Genomic DNA, 17,394 nt, shown 5'->3' on the forward strand with positions numbered 1-17,394 from the left:
ATTGGAAGGGTAATAGCTTGGTTTTTGGTTGACGTATTGCATATTTAGTGTCACGACTGGGACTCGAACCCACACTCAAATGACTGAACGACAGAAACTTGAATTCAACGCTTTAAACCACTCGGCCATGACACCCTACAGCTACACCACAACGAAGGTCGGTTAACACCACGGATGAGTTGACAGTCAGAACATATTAAAGATAAACAAACTAAAAACAGCTCAACCATAAGATGATTTTGTATTTCGATTCCCCTGCCAAAAGAAACAGTCCCGCTTGCCCTTGCACTGGAAATCAAACCTCCATCCGATCAGAAAGAGATGCTAGTGAAACATCTGTTGAAGTCATCAACGACATGACAGCTAACGTGGCGGCCTGGGACGAGCCAAAGCAACATACGGTAGCTGTCACAGTAACTATGAAAACCTAGTCTTGATTCCTTCTCAGCTTTTTCTCTCAATCTCGTCTCAGTCTGTCTTCGTCTCTCTCTACACTGATCCAATCAATAGGCTTGCTTCTTGCAAATGAAGGCCGTTTTCAGGCTCGGCTTCATCGAGTCTTCGTTCGTCCTCCTCTCTTCGCGATGCGGGGACACGACGGATCAATACGCGACTTCCTTGCTGCACTCTCAGAGCTGGAGTGGAAAGGGAACCGCTAGCCGCCGGTCTCGCAAACCTGTCACCTTAGCAAAATCTTCAAGCCACTCGTTTAATCACTTGGGATCTCTGCCCAACAGATTTTCGACACACAAGAAAGAGGCTGAGTAGCTAAAGTGAGCGTTTGTTTTTAGTTTTTGTTGGTGGATCCGGGTCCTAGATAAGAACTCCTGACATTTTGGGGGTTGTACTTCGAACATGAAACAAACATCCTAATCAATAAATTGGTTTTCCTGGATGGGAAACAAGTGTAACAGATTTACCTAAAGGGGAGCTGTGTCGTTTCTCAATTTAAAAGTAAAAACAACAGTTGAAAATGTGTCTAACCAGTTATGGTAGAGCGCTGCAACCTATATCTGGTTCAATTCCTGCTCTAGTATTATTGTTCTTTGTTTAATGCAAATTTAATTAAAATATAGAGTCAGTTTCCTTATTACATTGTTTATTATGCGATCAAAGAAATCAAACTATACTTCCATCAAAAAAAACTTTCATCGATGTTTGTTTTATGCCTATCCTATGTAGACAGAGCAAAAACCTCTCGCCCAATTTACATATGATTCTTCCAAATTATTTTAATACTCGGCGATCAAAAGAATTTTAATTGCTAATATCATCGGTCGCCCAGTGCCCCGTGATAACATTCCTGCTCCGTCACCCTTTCCCCCCTTCGCAACCAGCTTCACCCGGTACTTGGCACCTACTCTGAACTATCATCGGAGACCCTCATCAAGTCTAATGAAACTTCACTTCACACTTCAAAATTAAAGGTTTACTATCGGTTTGTAGACGAATAAATAAATTCCTATCCTTTAGTTTTAATACACACCATCAAACCAATCACAAAGTGGTTATTTTGTAGTGAAAAACAAAATTGGTTCAGGTGCTGGCATGGACTCTAGGCAGAATTATAGTATTAGGACTCTAGGCAGAATTATAGTATTTACTTATTTTGATTGCAATAACGGAACAAGGCGATGTATGTCTTTAAGTGCTATTTACTCAGCTTTTCAGATGGGGAATATTTCTCATGAGGATTGGTCTTGGCAAGATGAAGAGAGCTTTATCTCACTCTATTTGCCAACTCTTCCGTCATAAAAAATAAAATCTTGTTGAATCCCCGGGGTAATGAAGCAGGCCTTACGTATGCTTCACTATTGAAAGGGCAAGGGCATGAGGGCATTTTCTCCTTGGTAAAAGGGCACCCTATGAGGAATTTGGGATACACCAAAAGTGAGAATACTGGTCTGTGTCAATTCCCAAACGTGTCCAGTGCCTTTGAAGCCTTCTCAAGCTACCATGTGCATATTGCTCAGTAGGGCACATCTTACATCTAGCACTGCATAAATACATAGTTTTGCAACACTCTATGCACGGCTGGGTCCAAGACACCCAAGATTCACACGCTGTCGCTTTGCATGGCTGCCAAGAATCCACTCAATAATTACAGACTCAAGATGGGGATTAAGACTGTGTAACTTTCACCAAAGTGCCGCCATGTTGTCCAACTCCCATTCAAATCAACATAAAACCAAAATGAGGCTGGGTGTACAAAAACAGCCAGTGCCCACTTTAGTGATGTATGAATCGGTACTAAATACTGCTTTTGCAAAATAAGCACAATATAAATGTGCATAAGAATCCTTGTACATTGCGAGTTTTGAAAACTAGTGAATTGAAGTTAATTTACTCTTCCACATAAACCACAGATGGAACATCCCTTTAAGAATGGCATTCAGAGAAACTTCCATGACTTTTTTGTGTCCTCTGCTTCCGACAGGTGTCTCCATAATGGAGTGTTTCCACTCTATCTATCCAAATATTTTGACTGAAACGAATGTAAATTGGATGAGGAAATAACCTCATTGTAATGAGTGACTGAGTACAATGCATTGAGTTGGTGCACTGAGTTGGTGCATTGAGTGTACAATCATGGAGGACGCATTGGTGCAATCGGTAAATGCACTAACATTATGAGCTGGTGCATTTAATGTGGTGTACAATGCACTAACATACTGAGATGGATTATTATTAAAGATAGGTGTGAGCTCATAAACAGTCCATATTGGCTCCACGCTATCTGCAACTTAAAGGCAACCTAAAGGCTTTGTAATAAGAAAGTATTTGAATCCCGAGAACCTAAAAAAACAAAACAGATTTACATTTTCATTTTCATTTTTTTTTTTTTTTTTTTTTTTTTTTTTTTTAAACAAATACCATTGCTGCAATCAAAATGGGTTACTCACTGCATGAAATCATATACAGTGTTGTGTATATTACATATTGGCTCGTAGCACGTAGAATAATTATTGACTTTTTAAAGCGAGCTAAACGCAACTAAGAGGCTGTTAATGATGATATTATTGATTTGGAGAGTGCAATATTGACTGACTGAGTACAGCTAAGAAAATTACATGGACACTACTGGTATTAAGTCAATGAAAACACATTTCAACATTTACATGCATTAATATTGTCTGCTAAACTTTAGAGCCTGGCCGAGGTTTGTTTTTTCATTTTTTTTTTTTTTTTTGAAAATGTAATATCAGGTAATATTAAGGAGGAGAGTGAGAATGGAGATTTTTATTTTTTTTTTTTTGGGGGGGGGGGAGGTTGTGAGAAGTATATTTTGGTCTTAAATATAGATACCTTAGAGAGGTACAATAAGAGAGGAAAGGGTGCTCAAGGTCTAATGAATAGAATGTAAACCTGCAACATTTTGTTGAAATATTTGTTCAATAGTATGCCCTTTTCTTAGATATAATCCTTTAAGTTTTTATTTTTCATTTTAGAGGGGTATAGCTCAAAAGTAGAATGGCTAACCTCACGATTTCCCGCTTACTGTGCAAGAGCCGAATTTCTGTACTAGCCTTGTAAGCAGAGAATGCCTAGTAACGTGGAATACACAAGCGCAGAAGAAAAAATTCGCCGCTCACCCGTGAAATATACTTGCCGTAAGCACAGATCCCACTGCTTCCGTAAGCGCCGATTTCCGTAAGCGCCGATTCCGTGCTTACAGTAAGCAGAGCCATGAAATTGGGCCCAGGTGATGGCAGCGACTCCAGGAGTGCGCCCCCATTGCAATTTGAGGATGATACGACCACCGATGCAAGTCTTTGTCGAATTATGATGTTGGTTTGGTGCACCCTTAGTAACTTTTACAAAAAAGTTGCAGATTTCGATAGAAATGGATCGAGGGCACATCTGTGCAGGGGGAGCTGCGTGCCTGGCCTTTCAGCGATGTAATTCAGATGTTTTTTAATGAGCTGATGTTTTAAACAAGAGACTGAATCTTAAGTCCAGGTGATTTGCCGGCAGGTCTAAGTCAACGCAGAGTCCGTGGCTGTAGGCGTAGTAAACTCCGTTATCGTTTCTAAGTCTCTGTCTTTGGACAATCGTTGTGGCATTGTATGTTATTTCTATTCCATTCAGGGATTATTTTTATCAATAGGGGATTTTTTTAATATAACCAAATTAATATCAGTGGAGTTTAGAGGTTAGTACAAAGTTGGTCGGTAAGGGGATAGCACTCAAGGGATGATGTACATTAGGCCATATTCTATGTACAACCCTTGAGACAAGAAGAATTTTACAATTATTAAATTTTTGGGGGCTGAAAAGGGAAAATTGCAGAGAGCATGATTTGAACCAACGACCTCTGGACCAGTGTGTCGGCACACCAACAACTGAGCTATCTAGCCTTATGTCAGTCATCTCCTAATTTTGCTTAAATATCTTTGTTCAGGGGCGCCAGCCAGAAGCCATTCAACAATTAACTGCCATGTAGACAGCGATCCCACCAAAAGTTTACAACCCAACTTGAGAAGCGGCAGCCACAGGATCAACTTATTTAATTAATAAACTAATATTAACTGGCTTTACAGTGTGGCAGTTAGCACTGAAGGAGCCAACCTGACTGCTTCTGTTACAAAAATTCATTTTATTTCATTCTTGTGGTAAAGCCAAGGACTCTAAGAAAAGTGAGCTTAATCAGTGTACTAGCCAAGAACCCAATAGAGGGAAAACAAGGATATCATTATATGTTTGAGAAAGACTCCACTATTACTTTAGGTCAAAGCATCTGGCCATTAACAGTATTTGTTGCACATTAGGTAAATTATGGTGGGTAACCAAATTACAACACCCAAATTGTGGGTAACCAAATTACAACACCCAAGTCGTTATTTTCCAAACATCTTCTTGTAACGAACATGTAAGATCCTAATACTCAAGAGACTTGATAGTCTTCACATAAATCAGACACACGTCAGCTGCAAAAGATATTAACCACAGTGTGCTTTTATTGCAATATTGATCCAGACAGATATAATAAGATTGGTGCCCCGCCCCCCCCCCCCCCTTTACAATCTTCTCATTCCTAGCCTGGCAACATCTCTTTGTGGATCCACTAATTAGGTGAGCCAATCCCATTAGAGTAGGGCGACCAGACAGCGCCAAATATCTCTCATTCCCATCGAACTCTTATTCAGGAGACTCTACAGATTCCGAGAGAATAGTACTGCTGATTAAGTCAAAGCACTGTTGACAGACTGAAGTAAGACCCAAGGGTTGGGGGGGGGGGGGTGGTTCTCAAAGTAGATTCCTATCTGAGGCCTAGTGACATACGGAATCTTGAAAATAGTCTGCTCGCCGTTCCAGAGCTGCCAACGTTTGCAACTACAATCCCGGCCATATCTCGTAGGCACCCGCACCACGGCCTCATCCGAGCTTGCTCTCCCCTCATTCAACCGCAAGGATTCTTTTTCTCTTCCAGCAAGTGTTTAAGCTCAAAGTTTAGGAAAAGGTTATGTTAGATGGTGGAAAGCGAAGAGGGACGAGGATACTAGTTGAAAGACCAGAATTTTGATTATTTGATATTGCGGGAATTCTGTCTGTTACACGTTCAGTAAATGCCAGTGGCCAGATGGTGATAGTGCAGTACTCTCTGCTGTACGGAGTCTGAGATATTCTAGGGATGAAACATGTGTGTCCATGCATTCCAAGCTGACACGGACTACCATGGCAATTCATGCAGTAGGACAGTCCTCATACATACTCCATGCCATCCAAGGGTGAAACTTTGCACAAATACTGTCTGATTACTAGTCGTCTCTGATCCTGCCCCTGCAAGGTAACCCTAATTCCTAGTATTTTTGAAGTCTCAACACGAAATAGGCAAGAATGGACATACATGATCATCAAACAAACTTGATTATAAGGTTTCTGACAAATGGACCTCTTCGTGATTGTATTCTGGGTCCAGTTTCATAGAGCTGCTTAAGCAGAAACAGTAGCTACGCACAAAAAAAGTTTGCTCACCAGAACATGGTTACAAGCCAAACTGCCATGTCTCGTGCACAATTTGTGACTGGTTTCCTGCTCATTTCTGCTTATCAGAAAATTGTTAAACAATCACTTCTGCTTAAGCAGCTTTATGAAATTTAGGGTCCCGATTTAATAGACCTGCTTAAGCAGGAAAAATTCCATATCAACTTCCTGCTTAGCAGAAATGAGTAGGATACCAGTCATTGTACATACAATATGGTATTTTGCGTGGTAACCTTATTCTGGTAAGCATAATAATTTTGTGCTTAGCTACTTTTTGTTGGGATCTCTGCTTTGATTTCTTACCTCAGTGAACGCTTCGATCTCCCCCAATACCAAGGCCCACTCCATCTGATCCTCAGAGTCATAGTGTCCTTTGTATTCATCTACATTCTTGCTCAGTTCCTGAAAACAAAAACAAAGTTTCAGGGCGTTGCTTACCACGTAATTCTTGGCTTATGGCACCCTGAGAAGCACATAACTCTATAAGCCTTTTTGAGATATGGCAGACACAATGCTACAACACTATAAGGTTTGGGTAAATTTGTGTGTATTACACCCAACCAAACAGGGCATATCAAGTCCGCCATACCTCAAAAAGGCTTATAGGCCGTATTAAATAAGAAAAAATACCACAGTTAGCAGAGCTATGAAATTGGGCCCTGATGAAGGGTCGGATTGTACGCCCTGCGTACTGGGTGAGCAAACTCTAAGCAAGGGCTCTCAACTCCAGTAGTGTCTAATAAGGTCAAGATACAAAATATCTGCTCATGCAAGCCCCTTGGAAGTACTCAGAGTTCATAAAATGCCAATCAAATCATATGTTGGAATGCCATTTTAAATCATTCTTAGAACTAACATATTGTACATTTAAGTCTCAGCAGAGAGAGAGTTCTGAAGTGTTTCCTTCAACCCCATACACCTTTCCTCTTGTATAATGAGCGGACACAAATCACCAGCCGTTCCAATTATACAGCACAGGACCCCTGTACAATTACTCTACATTGAAGAAAAAACAATAAAAACCAAGCGCGAGTTGACACTGTCTGGTCTGAGAATGGGGCACTTAACTCTCCCATGTGATTCAAATTTTCAAATTAGAGCTTTTTACGGTCACTCCACGTAACCCGAGACAACTTTTATGCCTTAGTTCTGTGACTCGTTTTCTAAATTGTGAATTACATGTGAGGCAGATTGGGAATGCAACAGATAGACGCATTCATTTGCGCTTGATGTATCCTCTGGCGGTAGACGTTCATCCTAAAAGCTTATTTTACAGCAGGGGTACCCCACTTGTAAAATGGCTTTTTATGGAGTGCCAGCGTCCATTTGAGAAGCTCATCTAAAGTTCATTACTCTGTCCAAAAAAACATCAGCAAGTGCACCTAAGGGTCAATCCCATGGTCTTGAAAATTCACCAAATGTTTTTTACTCAACTGTAACAATTTCCTTTTTTTGCATTTGCTGGTTTTTTTTACGAGGAAGAGTGGAATTGAAAAGCTATTGTATAAATGAATAAATATTTTAAATTCACACTCGGCAAAAAGAGACATCAGAGCTTGAGTCTGGTTATCCTATCAATATGTCTCATAGATCTTTACCCACAAGAAAACCATTCACAGACAATTGCATTTGTAGGGATTGGTTTCTCTCCATGCCTTTCACCTCTGCACACCCCGCTTTGAGCCCAGACCAGAGCCTTGCATTTGGATTGGGTTTTTCAGTACCGTCCTGACTAAAAGTTGAGCTTCCCTAAAGGGGTTTTCCTCCTACCTCTAAAACTGAAATTTCTTCATTGTCTTCTCTACAAAAAGTTGGTGTTTTTTTTTCCAACAGAATGCTTTGCCGACTATAGATTATGATTCAGAGTCTTACTGGCTCAGTGTACTGCGTGATCCTCAAAGGGGCAGGGTCTCAATAAAGAGGGAAATTCAAGAAACTCCTCAAATGTTTTCTATTCCAACAAGTGTATCAACATTAATTTCATCCAACTGTCTTGAGCGTCTTTGAACAACTTTGGTTGATTTTGGCGCTATATAAATTCCCTCTGATTGATTGATTGATTGATTGATTGATTGATTGATTGATTGATTGATTGATTGAAATTCTCACCTTTGTTAACTCTTTCACATGGTCTAGTTTCCTCAGTAGTAAGCATACTACAATCAGCCTGGCATAGTAGCGTAACTTCTTCACCATCAACTCTGGCCTGCATTGGGTAAGGTTAGGAGAGGGAAAAAAAGGTTTGGAAGTTGGATTTGGACATTCTCAAAGTTTTTTTTGCTCTAACATGGCAAAAAGTAAGTAGTCTGGTCCCGAGCCCATATAGCTCATCATGCCAGTGTTTATATTCAGTTTCCTTGGCATTAAACAACTGAGCACATTTCTATTCCCCCTGGACTGGATGCAAATTACTCCCCAGCTCTCTCCCCGGTACCCATTTGTAGTCCTGGGTGGAGAGAAGCAATTACATAGTAATCTTTGGGAGCGCAAGACATTGTTTGAAAAATGACACACGTCACATGCTACCAAAGTAATCCTGCAGCATGCACTGCATTTGATTGCCCTAAGTTGCCTCGCGTGACAAGGCCTTTAGATATTAATCACATTTGAATTAGCAACCAACCAACTTGGAATGAAGCATATTGCGACAATCCCTACTACTACAGTTCTAAAAGCACCTTTCAGCATAAAACCTCAACATTTCCAGATCAAAGTCTGATAACGTCAGAATGTCACACTCATAAATCAATGTTTTTTTAAGATATTAACAAATCCTGCACTTAAACTCTATCCACCACCTTGACTTTCTTGCACGAAAGATGAATATCTACAGACTACATGTACTGAGGAGCATGCCGTGGCATATAATTTTTCAGCATTGCCATTTGCACTGAAGTAGCTTACGATTTCTTCCCTGTCAGTAAAACTATAGATCACTTTAAGTTGTGACAGTCGACTTTCAATATAGAGAGAGAGTCAGTGAGTAAAAGTTTGCTTCTGACAAAGGCTGTCTACTTGTAGGCTTATCTGTTAAATCTGCACAGTTAATGTTGGAGACAAACATCACTCGCGAGTGATTCCATAAGGAGGTCGAGGGCAGATCTGTAAATTTGTAAAGCCTGGTTTATTCTTACTGCGAATGCGAAGCAAACTTTGGGGACGCAAAATTGATGCGCGATCCCTTTCCAATCTGACGCAATGAAATTCGCAAGGAGTATCATCCGGGATTTAAGCTAATGGGTGTAATGGCTGAGTGGTTTAGAATTCAAGTTCTGGTTGTTATTTTATCGGAGTGTGGGTTTGAACCCCAGCCATGACACTTGTGTCCTTGAGCAAGATGTATTGTTATATCGCTTCTTCTCTTCTCCCATGAGTACAAATGGGTACTCTAAAGAATGTAATGATTTCATGTGTCACATGAATCCAGCTTAAGTTGTCAAATTACAGCAACTTGATGATACATAATAAACATTGGTTCATGTCCACAGAAACACATCCAATGTAAATATGCCTCAAAGGTATCTCAGTGTAAACAGACCCTTCCAAGCTAGCTCTTCAAAAATGTGTCCGTGCCACAACTCTGTGGATAAACATTTACCGGGTACTCCAACAATATTTTCTTGTCTATACAAAGTCTACCACCATAACTTTTTGAGCAGGCAAAACATCCGCAGAAATATTTCTCCAAATTCTTCTGTAAACAAATCTTAATTTAAAATTAACTGCTCAGTTTGGTTTTCATTTCCTCTGACAGATGTGGCACAATACAAAACCCGATGTCTCAAAATCTGTAACAGGAATCGCTTTAAAACTGTCATTCATGTACCAGGACCGAACAATAACAAGGTGGTGGATAAATGTTTACTCCAACAACATTTACTTGTCTAAACAAAGTCTTGCGATATTACTTTTTGAGCCGCGTAAAACATCCGCAAAAATATATTTCTTAAATATTTTGTTTTCCTTAAAGGTAACGGGACACTCCCCCAATATTCTCATGTCCCCCCAAGGCGGGTGGCTTGCTTGAGTTGCTTTTCCGGCGCCAGCGGTCAATAATGGATTGAGGATCTTCCTTTGGTTGAGGCTCCAGGTGGTTTCATTTGGGAAAATCTGAACAGCCCAGTCTGTTGCACTTGTGAACGATTAGCGAAATGGATTATTATGGTTAGCCGTATTCAGCGTTATTGGTGAGCTGACTTTGACTGCGTTTAAAGGGTTTCGGTACTTTTTGTACAACGCAAATCACAAACATCCACAGATTTACTGTAATTTAGCGTGATTAATGATAATTAATGACCCTTAAGTTAAAACATTACTTGCTGATGTGCTGTAGTTTTTGAGAAAATTAGTATAAAAAAATCCCGAAAACAATGTTTGTATCGGTGAAACAAAAACTATTTTAGCATTTAGAGCAGATTTACTTCACTCTCCTGAAACACTGCTGTGTTTTTTTTCACACAAAAAAAATTGACGACTAATGAAGCTGACACTCCTACTAGTAAACCACTCATCTTCATTCACAGTGCATTGGGATTCATGTCATGCACAAAAACTTGATCAAAAAAAGGTATCAAACCCTTCACAGAGAAGTCTTTAAGAGTATTTTGTGATGACAAGATTCTTCCAGAAATTATCACTCGAAAAGAAAGATTAGTACGGTTTAAAAAGTACTTGGCAATGATTGGAAAAACACATGGAGGATTTTTAATCAGAAGAATTGAGTTCGATGAACCATTGTATTATCTCAGGTGCCATGAAAACAAAATATTTCCGACTGAAATAACACCATTGTGCTAGGATAGTTTCGAACTTCGGATTCACAAACATGCAGAAGGAGTTGCATGCCAGACCAGAGCAAAGTATGTACATGTATTAATAAGTCGTGCTCAGCTCTCATCCCTAACCGCCTCCTTCGTCATCCCAAACTCTCCGCCCCTACCTATTCCCCAATCTTCTTCAACCATTCATACTCCAAAGTCTTCCTTCTTAGCGTTCCCCACCTTTCCGTCAAGATCCTGTATACGTATTCCCGACATAAGGACCTCTTTACCAAATTTGATTTCACGCATTACCGCAAAAGAGACTGCCCTATAAAATCCATACCCATTAGCTAAGATCTGGGACTCATGTAGGGGGCAGCCAGTGTCTGTGCTGAGTAGGTAGTACTAGTTGTGACCGGCTAGGAAACTAGAGAGGGTCTGGCAGTGAAACGCGAGGACGCACAGCTCCCTCGCTGGAGCCTGGACCCACGAGACTCGTGCAAATTTGATCACATAAACTATTGACTCTGGGAAATATGAGTCGAATGAACTTCTTTATCTTTACACCAAGAGTTTCTATTTTCATCAGAATTTCATAGATTCTGTATTTTTCCTGATAATTCAAGGAGCAGTGCAGGAGTGGTTGGGTTAGAATCCTGGGCCCATTGTGGATTCAAGTAATTATTTGTCGAGGGAGGGGGAGATGCATGGTGTCAGTTATTTCCCTGATGTGACAACCCTAAAGAATAACCTTTTGGAAAAAAATGGGGGGACATCGATTACTGAATGTAAACTTGAACAAACCAAGTGGTAATAAATAAGCAAATGCACTGTCTGTTCCGTGTTGCTGTACAATGTGAGCAGTTTAATGCATTAGTCAAGTGTGTTAGGTGCCTTGAATGTTATATTTAAAGTGGTAAATTCTGCATGAATACTGGTCTAAGTCTGGGGGAGAGACCTCTGCTTCCTGTTTTCCTGTCAGTGTTTGCTTGTTGTCTTATTTTCACAAAACAATTTATTCTATTTTCTCAGTACAATGTAGGTCAACTTGTCTGAGATTCTTAAACTGTGACCTCGATTTCCTCTCACTACTATGTACTTTCCCAGCGCCTAGTTCACTGTTCACATATCATTAAAGGAACACGTTGCCTTGGATCGGACGAGTTGGTCAAAACAAAAGCGTTTGTAACCGTTTTTTAGTAAATGCATATGGTTGGAAAGATGTTATAAAAGTAGAATACAATGATCCACACAAGTTTGCCTCGAAATTGCGTGGTTTTCCTTCTACTGTGCGAACTATCACCGTCGGCCATTTATGGGAGTCAAAATTTTGACCCCCATAAATGGCCGACGTGTTAGTCGACGAGGTAAAAGGAAAACCACGCAATTTCCAGGCATGTTTGTGTGGATCATTGTATTCTACTTTTACAACATCTTTCTACCCATATGCATTTTATAAAAAACGGTTACAAACGCTTTTCAAAGACCAACTCGACCGATCCAGGGCAACGTGTTCCTTTAAATGGTGAACAGCAAAGTGCACACAAACGTTCATCCGTACTTTTCCCCCCTTATTGAAAATATCAAGCAGAATCACATCAGAAATGACAGAGGCCTACTCATAAAAACCCCACCAGATCAACAGAATTTTTTTTATTAATCAAGTTCAAAACAATCAAGAAAGCGCCCATCAAGACTCTGTGGGAGCAGGTGCTGATGGTATGAATAATTTAAAGCCATCTCGTAGACGGATTAATTTGTCAATGTTGGAGGTTAGCGTAGTGCTCCCGGTGACAGCTCATACCTTCACTTGCACCTGTTCACCAGGCCTTCCTCTTGAGTCCATATCACATCCTTGGTGCCGTCTTCCGAGGGCATCTTTTACTCAAGGATTTCTGTCTCTGTAATTCTCTGATCCCTGGTTGGGTATTATTACTTTCCGGATCAGACCAAACCATCTGGTTTTGCGATCTTGGTACTTATTCATCCAATATCTACTGGATGATGATACATGTCTTTCGAGACAGTAGCGCCTGCATGTAAATGAGTGCATACATTTGTCTATCTTTAAATAAACCTGAGAAAATAGTTGCAAACAACTTACCAACCAAAAGTACCGTTGGTATAAATGCAAAAAATGGTTAATGGCCTGTTGTTCAACCATAGAAGAGTCTTTCTTCAAGACTGAAATCTCAACACAAAAAAAACACAAAAAAGGGGGGGGTGGGGTGGGGTTGATTTCCGGTTTAAAACAGAGAAATCACATCCCTGACATATCGCAGTACTGCCCAAACATTTGTGTATTTCGGACAGGAGTAAACCGCAGTGGTCAGGTCTGGCAGTGGCTGCGGGTCAAACTGCATCCGGTTGCGACAGCTGTTTCAGTGTTTTCTCTCCCACGCACTACAAGGTGTATACTTCTATGAATAGCCTTGGACAACTACATGTGTAAAAGGACATTGGAGTAATTACGTACATTTTGTTTGGTTCATCATGGACATTGCACATCACTTTATATGCGTGTCAAATAACACCAAGTGTAACTGTGGATGAATGAGCGCAAAGCGTGGAAGCTTGCAGGTTTGATTTCTGCTTACATACATTTATCTCTGGTTTTGAAAGCCCTACTCTGCAAGCTGGGGTGTTCAACATGGTTTTATCTTATTTTCTTGTCAATTTTATCTGATCAGTTATAAATAAACAATTTTTTTAAAACTCGTTATAAAAGATGAAAAGATGAAAAGATGGACCCATACTATAAAAATGTAATTTTTAACTCATTTTAAATGTTCAAGTGTCTTAAGTTTTTATTTTATATTTTATTTCCATTTACAAAATGTCAATATCAATCAGCCTTTGGCTTTGACTTTCATATGAAATAAAATAATTTAACAAAAATTGTGGCAAAAATCAACTGTACGAAGACTCAATGTTTAGTAGCTATGGGATCAGATGAGCACGTATCTGAACAGTACAGTTTACTTGTACACAGTACGTGACTGTACAACAATTTGTTTAATACCTTATGTATGGGCATCATTAAACAAGCCATAAAAAATAACCATACATAGTTTTGAGTCAGATCACATGTACACGTAGGCAGTAGGCACCCACATCTTGTTCTGCCATTGGTGTGTATACTGTACCCCTATACAAGGAAAGCCCTTCCTGGGAATGCCAAGTGAATTTTGATGTCACAAATTCGCAACGTAAAAATTTGCATCGGTTGACTTGTGTTCAAGTCCTGCAAAACAGTCGCTGCGCATCCAGTCCTGTGACGTCAAAATTCGTATTGCATTGGCATTTGCAGGAAGTATGAACGGGGCTTAAAGGCAGTGGACACTATTGGTAATTACTCAAAATAATTATTGTCATAAAACCTTACTTGGTGATGAGTAATGGTGAGAGGTTGATAGTATAAAACATTGTGAGAAACGGCTCCCTCTGAAGTGACATAGTTTTCGAGAAATAAGTAATTTTCCACGAATTTGATTTCGAGACCTCAAGTTTAGAATTTGAGGTCTCGAAATCAACCATCTAAACGCACACAACTTCGTGTGACAAGGATGTTTTTTCTTTCATTATTTTTTCTTTTCATTATATCCTATGCATATGTTGAGATACACCAAGTGAGAAGACTGGTCTTTGACAATTACCAATAGTGTACACAGCCTTTAAAGCCATTGGACCCTTTCGGTACAGAAAAACAAAAAAAAGTTCACAGATTTACAAATAATTTACAGGGTTTACAGAAAGGTAATGGTGAAAGACTTCTCTTGAAATATTAGTCCATGAAATGCTTTACTTTTTGAGAAAACGGTAAAACAATATAAATTCTCGTTAACGAGAATTACGGATTTGTTATAAACACATGTCATGACACAGCGAAACGCGCGAAAACAGGAGTGGGTTTTCCCGTTATTTTCTCCCGACTCCGATGTCCGATTGAGCCTAAATTTCCACAGGATTAATATTTTATATAAAAGTTGTGATACACGAAGTGTGGGACTTGGACAATACTGTTTACCGAAAGTGTATAATGGCTTTAACAATGGCAATTAAAATAACAATAGCAATTATATATCGACAAGTCTCATAATAATATGATCAGAAAAGGATAGGAATCGCAAGTTCTCAGTGTCAGCATTTGAGAGTGCCGCAAGCGTTTTTCAATATAAATGCAGTAATTCATTTACTCACGCTATATTTAACTTGTATACAGGTCTATAAACTGAAATCTGCCCCTTGGCAACAAAATTGTATGGCTAGAATAAATCTTAATATTGAAATAAAAAATGAAGAGAGAGAAAAGGGTTTACAAAAATAGAAGAACAGGTTTTTTTTTAGTTTTTTTTTTTAGACATAACATTGTGAAAATTTTGCAATATTAAGGTATGCAAAAAAAAGCGATCTTATATTATTTGTTTGTGGCGGTAACTTCTTGAGTCTGTCTTCCTCCCTTAGCTTTAATCTTAAGAGTCTAGTATCCTTGCTGTTCCGAAGAGTTCTACCTTCCGCAGATACTACTATCATCGTCATTTCTAAACATGCCTGGTATTTCACAGTGGCATTGAAGCGATTGCCTCCATGCACTCTGGTCATTGCCTTGGTGCCCATATATAATGCTCAAGTTGAAATCTACGATTTCCTCATAGGGTACTCTTTACAAAGGAGGAAATGCCTTGGTGCCCAAGCCCTTTCAAATATGAAACAGACAGGCCTGTTTTTTGCTTCAAGCGCAGAACACATTAACTCCATTAGCTAATTTTGCCAGAATAATTTGGGTTAGGGGCTGGTCACTAATATTAAACAGAAAATCTAGTTTGTAACAATGTAGGTTCCTTCAAAACAACAGGATACGAACCAAGTGTCTCTGAGCATTCTTGAGTTCAAGTATGGAGTGCATTTCAAGAAATGACAGCTTGCTGTGGCTCCCGAGCGTTGGAACCAGTGGGATTTATTTAGTGGATTATAATAAAATTCGTAAAAATAAAAGTCGGGGTATTCAAATGTTTTGTTCTACACCTTGTACGTATTTCAGACTGAAATGTTTCTCTTGAGGATTAGAACTGGTATGTCTTCCTTTTTTGGGGGGGGGGGGGGAATTGACAATCCTAACTTCTACCTTCTATATTTACTATCAGAAATAAACGTCTGCCATGGGCAGTGAGGTGGAGGCAGGTGATTGGTTAAAGCCTCAAGTCAAGAATATTCATGCGTTAATCATTAACCACTAGTCTCTAATAGGGCTTTGTGTGAAGTGACGAACAATGCCCACGTTCAATGCCCACGTAATGTACCCAGACGGTGAAATTACCTTCACAATGCGTACATTAATGTGCTTGAATGCACACCCCCACATCTGCCCGTTTATCAGAATCAAATTATACCACATTAAACTGAGTTTAGTATCCCATGGCATGCACAAAACTCGATGTTATACAAACAATCCAGACATTATAAAAAATATATCAAACATTTGTTGATCGATAATTGAGAGTTTATTCTCAGACGACACCTGAAATTATAATAATATCAAAATCATTTCTTGACTTTCAGCGCAGCCTCAACAGCTACATGTAGCACGACTCTGAGAAACAGCAATTGAGACACCAAGTCACCATTGCTTATTTTGATTGCTACCATTTTTGCTCGGTCAAAACATTTTGGGAAAGTCCTAGTTTTAGCCCAGCAAGCCAGGTTTATACTTCCTGCGAATGTGAATGCGATACGAATGTTGATGCCACAAACTCGCAACGAATAATTCACAGCAGTTGGATTGTGCTCATTGCAGCGAATATTGCAGCGAAAATATAGTTCACATCACTTTCGCATTCGCAGCCAGGCTTGATCCCAGTTTTATGGTAAAACATCTTATAGGGCCTTTCTCTTTACTCCCTTTTCTCACAATGACATGAAAAAGCTGTGCCTTTTAATAAACTGCAATCTGTTTATTAATCGTTTCTGTATCAATCATTTCTTAGCGATATACACAAGCAAACAAAATCGTCTAGACTTTAAAACCCTCCTCATGGGAAATGTCGCTCATTATAATTTATTCAAGACAACAAATTTCATAGATAGTTTATGCTAGGATTCATCAGTTACCATGGTGATGCACTAAGAAACATCCATGGTGCACAAAGAGATTGCCTGTAGAACAAAATTGGGCAATGGATGGATGAAAGGGAGTGGGGGGTAGTCAGCGTTGATGTTCATAAATCTTGGAAGATTACTTACAGATGAATTTTCCTCCTTGTTGGTATGCAAATTGATGCTAAAAATAGCTTGTTGCATTTGCATAATACAAATATGAAACCAAACTGGCATGTATAATGAGACTGCTGAGATTGAAATTTGCATCTGGGATAACAAATATTAGTTTATTTTTTATTTTTAATCCTGGTTATTGGTGCCATTCACATGGTAGTGTTTCATGTCCGAGCAGTCTAGCGTAGTGGACCAAGATTCTAATATCTAAGTCATTGGTGTGTGGGTTCGAACCCTGGTTGTTGGTGTCATCCCACTAAACCGTGGGTTTGAATCCTAGTCTCTATTCAACCGTAACAATTTTTGAATCTTTGGATGGCCCCCTTTAAGCAAGCGAGAAAAACAGCTTAAATGGTGTTGTAGATCACGTTTTAGACAA

General features: G+C 39.5%; 1 protein-coding gene across 2 annotated transcripts in view; it reads right to left on the bottom strand.

Moving 5' to 3' along the window:
* Nucleotides 1-17,394, bottom strand: part of LOC139947866 (protein SCAI-like) — a 78,898-nt gene that overhangs the window by 17,812 nt on the left and 43,692 nt on the right. For both annotated transcript variants that reach the window (XR_011787388.1, XM_071945688.1), the window contains exons 5-6: nt 8,095-8,191; nt 6,289-6,387 (exon numbers count right to left, since the gene is read on the bottom strand). Coding sequence is in view for 1 of the 2 variants with exons in the window: in XM_071945688.1 (XP_071801789.1) it covers nt 6,289-6,387; nt 8,095-8,191 (196 nt within the window). In the remaining variant the exon portion in view is untranslated. The remainder of the gene's footprint in view (nt 1-6,288; nt 6,388-8,094; nt 8,192-17,394) is intronic.

The sequence above is a fragment of the Asterias amurensis genome, chromosome 15, assembly GCF_032118995.1.
Source record: "Asterias amurensis chromosome 15, ASM3211899v1".
In the NCBI taxonomy this organism is placed as follows: domain Eukaryota; kingdom Metazoa; phylum Echinodermata; class Asteroidea; order Forcipulatida; family Asteriidae; genus Asterias; species Asterias amurensis.